This window comes from Oryzias melastigma, linkage group LG19 (assembly GCF_002922805.2).
Source record: "Oryzias melastigma strain HK-1 linkage group LG19, ASM292280v2, whole genome shotgun sequence".
In the NCBI taxonomy this organism is placed as follows: domain Eukaryota; kingdom Metazoa; phylum Chordata; class Actinopteri; order Beloniformes; family Adrianichthyidae; genus Oryzias; species Oryzias melastigma.
The window spans coordinates 9042356-9046927 of record NC_050530.1 but is presented as its reverse complement, the minus strand read 5'-3'; the positions used below and the strand labels follow the sequence as shown (position 1 = coordinate 9046927).

The following is a 4572-nucleotide window of genomic DNA, read 5'->3' as shown; positions in this document are numbered from 1 at the left end:
CACTAACACTATCAATTCCAGCAGATTCTGAAGGATAAAAGGGTCCCAATCTGTTGATCGTGTTAACGGTTGAAAAGTTACAGTAAATCAAAGAATATAAACACGGAATCTCTGGTTTTAAAGGGTTAATTAATCAAATAGTTAAAAAAATAAAAAAATAAAAAATTAGAATCAGGCCAGCATTGAGTGAAAATTTTTCTACCAGTTGAATTATTTTGCCTAATAAAACTACGTAATCACTCTGCAGGAGTTTCCTGGAACAGGGGGCAATAAGAGGATCCATCCCGTTCAACATGTTCCCTTTAAATATAACTGCAAGGCTCAGCAAATGGACAAGAGTGCTTTCATCCATTTGTGGCGTAAAAATATGGCTGCTGCAACTCCAACATGTCCCAGTTCCCCAAAGGTAATCTGCAAACTTTGCAAAGTGCAGTGAACCACTTTGCAGTCTGTTCAAACACACAGTACTGTTTGTTTTCTACTGTGAACTCTCTGCAGTTCATTTCAAAGAATCCACTATTTTTCTTTGTCCTGTAAATGTTATTTTCTTAAATTGCTTAAGATTTTAGAGCTTGATTTCTCCCTGATCATGATAACTACCCTCCCTGCATACATGCTGCACCATATTAAATCATTTTATACCATAACAGTCCTGATATAAACACTCACACTCAATTCTGGAGAGATTCCAAACATTTTAGCTCCTTGGAAATATTTAAATTAAAAAAAAAAAATTAAAAAATGTACTAAATCTTAATTTTGTTGTCTTTGTTACTTTTAAAATAATAATTTTTAACATTTGCTAAAAGAAAATTTCAAAAATTAAGGTGAAATTGCTTTGCTATCTTTTTTTCTTTCATTTCTGTTACAAAACTTTAATTTAAACAAATAAAAAATAAAGATTATGCAGGTTGCCAGTTTGTCGAGGGCTGGGTTGATAAAATCAATTAATCGAACTGAATTAATTTAAGCTTAATAATCGATCTATAAAAGTAGAGATCGAGCTAACACATAATGCAAAAGTGCACTAGCTTGATGCTAACGTATAACTTTTAACGTAAAACTTTTTTAAAAAAATATTTTTAAAGTAACCATTTTTGTTTGAAAACACTGATTTTTGCTCATTTTCTTCTTCTGGAATAAGGTGTAATGCTATAGCACAATCGCCACCTAGTGGCCAAACTGAAATACTCTCAATTTTATTTCACTAATACATTTTACAGTATGTGAAACTGTATCAGATTAATGTGAATTTATTCAAAATATATATATATATATTGATTATTAATGTATTATTTAAAAATGTGTCTCAAAATTTAAATTAATCTTTAAAAAAAATCTGAATTAAATCGATTTTGATCATTTTTGTCGATATCCAGCCCTAAGTTTGTCTTTATTACTAGCAACATCAGTGGTGGTTGGGTGTTCTGGAGTTCTCCGTCAGGGGAAATAGCTCTCGCTGTAGTCAGCGATGACATAATTTCTCACACTTAATTTACACTATGGAGGGAAAACGTACCTACCTACAGTCAGACTTTAGTTACACTTGCACTGCAGTGGCGGCCTGGGGATGGGATGAAGAATGAGTGTTAATCACAGGAGGAGTAGGTCATGCTGAGAGGAGGCAGGAACAGAAAAGGAGCTGCAAATATTGTGGCTAGGAATATTCATACTGGGCTATTTGTGGTTAACAGTGATGACTATAAAAAAAGATAGTGTCAAACATATTTGGAAGCTTAACTCCTCATATGTATTGTAGGGATGGAGAAAAAACCACCATCATTTCATGGAGAAAAAAAATGTTCTGATAACCTCCAAATATCACTTTTACATGGAATAAATTGCTTGTTAAAGATAGCGTGGTCTCCTATTACCCATAATGAAATGTATTGATCTCCTCATCATGAGGACACACTAGTAGCCCACATGAAGAGCCTGATATCTTCAGGAGAAACTAGATGCTGTGGATTTATTTGTGCCTCGCCTCTTCCCCTGAGCGTTATGTAGGTCAGGGACCTGTACACACGCCGTTAAAATGAAACCTCAGATCTACTTAATTACATCATACTCTTATCTAAATATTAATATACAGTTTAAAAATAAAATAAAAATCCTAGGCAGAATATTTGCAGAGTTTTGGGGTGAAAAAGATGATAATGAATACAAATTTAACGTGACTTAAAAAAGGGAACTTTTTATTTTTTGCACAAATTGCAAAAAAATTTACAAAGTTTAAAACAAAATATAGTTCTGTAATTTAAAAAAATGCATAAAATATATTAAAAAAAATAAGTTTTATTAATGAAAAACTTTAAATTAGTGTCAGCTATGAAAAATAATAGTAAAAGTGGAAATGAAAAGTGAATAAATAGTCAAATTTTGGGTAAAATCTGCTTAAAAAAATGTCAAATGTGTTTTAATTTTTATAATAAAGCTTTAAGATGTTTTTCTTTATTATGTGAGTGATAGGAAGACTTAACCCAGTGCTTCTTCTCACTGTTTTCTTTTTTTTCTAACTCATACTTAAACCAATAAACTCACAGGAAAACACAGGGGAAGTCAATCACAGAGACACAATTTGTTAAACAGAAGAAAACACCAAATAAATCCAAATCAGTCTTACACTCAAATTATAAAGCATTCCCAAAAACACCACAGGAAAAAAAAAATCACATCATGTTAGCAAGAAAAGATTATTACAAAAATAGAAACTGAACACACACAGATAAACAGTTAGTAGAGAAAGAGTTAAACCCTAACAGGACCAAAGTCTGGATTCAGAAAGGCGGGATTGACCGTTTGACTTTTATAAGCCATGCAGATACCACAGAGTGCATAGGAAGTCAAATGGCCAACCTTTCAAAATAAAAGAGGCTACACAGAAAGTTGGCTGCTTGATCTACAAATCACAGATAAAGCACACAGATATAAGTTTGGTTTAGCAACAGAATCCCTCTTTAAACAGAAAGGAGAGAATTTGGACGTTTTCTTTACTATTTACAGGAAGCTTTGTGTTCAAACTCTCGAGTGCACAACCTAAAGGTGCAAATTAAAGGGTACAAGTCGCCTAGCAGCTTCCTAATGACTCTAGTAATTACTTTCCTCAATGCTCTCTTGATTTGCCTTAAAGAGGGATTTTTGCAGGCACTTTAATTGCACTTTATACAAAAAAAAATAACATTATAAACGGCAGCAATGTCGATGCTAAAGGCTAGGATAGCGCAAAGCTTTCTTACCTTAAAAAGCATGAAGCCGCTTCAGAATCAAATCTGTTATTGCATTTTGATCAGTAAGTGTGTGAGCGCCTCAGTTGCCAAGTGCAGTTTCAGTTTGATTTGTATCTACAGAAATGAAAAGGCCCAGAACTTTGGACTACACGAGGCACTGAAAGCACGAGTACGATATCCAGGAAATAGTAGGTCAGACCCATCACACGCCTTTACCACAACATGTTCTTAATCGGTTTTCCAGGATTGTAAAGGAATTTTGAAAACACATTGCATCTTTCCAGCATGCATGTTTCCAGACCTACCATCCCACACGGATGACTCCTCTGACCCCAGTAACCTTAGGCCTTAAGAGACACACCAACTGCATCTTATTTGTTAAGATTTCCCTCATTTGAGGTCCATTTCCTGTTTTGCAGTTTGTGCTTCGGGTTCAGTAAAGGTGCAGGTTGGTGGAGTCGGGAAGGAACGTGAATAAACACAGAAGGGACAGCTCACACGACAACACCAACACGACACTCAGACGGCTTTGAGAGGACAGAGACACGGTATACGGAACACGTAAGAATGAAAAAGCCCACATACACACGCGTGATATGACACAACCTGAAGGGAGAGACAACAACAACACAGAGGCACATCAGACAACAATGTGACCCGCTGTTCCCGCTAGCGTCTGTTTTATTAGTCACAGACATTTTCACTTGAGCTGCTGGACGTTTTTGTGCGTTTGCACACTTGTGGTTGTACGCAGGCGTTATGCAAACACACAAACCCACTTTCATATGTTTAACCACACTGTACATTTCGTTTACTGCTATAAAACGACTTATAATGTCCGCTCAACTGTTTGCATCAATGTCTCAAGGCAACATGTGAATTTGACAGCACTTTTTTTCACAATTCAAAACACAAAAATCAACGTAGAAAGTGTGATAAATTAAATGTTCTGAATGGGCTTTTGGATGGAGATTATTCTACGGGCTATTTTTTTGGTATTACCTCTGGGGCTACGGTTTGATCCAGGACGAGGTGGAGTTTGCATTGAGGTCCTGCTGTAGCAGAGACCCCTCCGTCTTATACCAATCCTCAGTCAGAGGGGAGTCTGGGGTGGGAGCCAGGGCAGCTTCCTCTACAGTGGTTTGTTGTCAAAAAGGGGGGTGTTTGAGGGAGTGTGAGGGAGTGTTTTTTAGTGCGGGTTGGCAGTCGGATTGCAATCGAGTAAATTAATCGGGGAAACGGGTTTATATTAGAATGAGGGTAATGCACATGGGCAAAATTGTTTAAAAATTAATAATAAAAGGTGAAGGGATGCACAGGTTTAAAAAAAGGGTGAGGGAAAAGA

The 4572-nt window shown here is 36.0% G+C and overlaps 1 protein-coding gene and 1 long non-coding RNA gene across 11 annotated transcripts in view; one reads left to right on the top strand and one right to left on the bottom strand.

The window, feature by feature from the left end:
* Positions 1–3786, top strand: part of LOC112154623 — a 9458-nt gene extending 5672 nt beyond the window's left edge. For 2 of the 3 annotated variants that reach the window (XR_004949806.1, XR_004949807.1), the window contains exons 2-4: positions 248–406; positions 3348–3419; positions 3647–3786. This is a non-coding gene — a long non-coding RNA (uncharacterized LOC112154623). Of the gene's footprint in view, positions 1–91; positions 407–3347; positions 3420–3646 lie in introns of those variants that run through there. The other variant, XR_004949805.1, reaches the window with a different exon arrangement.
* Positions 1–4572, bottom strand: part of LOC112154621 (potassium voltage-gated channel subfamily C member 1) — a 47168-nt gene that overhangs the window by 11354 nt on the left and 31242 nt on the right. For 2 of the 8 annotated variants that reach the window (XM_036217306.1, XM_036217303.1), the window contains one exon: positions 3813–3833. The exons of 1 other annotated variant lie outside the window; for it this stretch is intronic. In XM_036217306.1, coding sequence (XP_036073199.1) covers positions 3813–3833 — 21 coding nt within the window. Of the gene's footprint in view, positions 1–1523; positions 1565–3702; positions 3834–4229; positions 4360–4572 lie in introns of those variants that run through there. 5 more of the 8 variants (XM_024285714.2, XM_036217304.1, XM_024285710.2 and 2 more) reach the window with 4 other exon arrangements.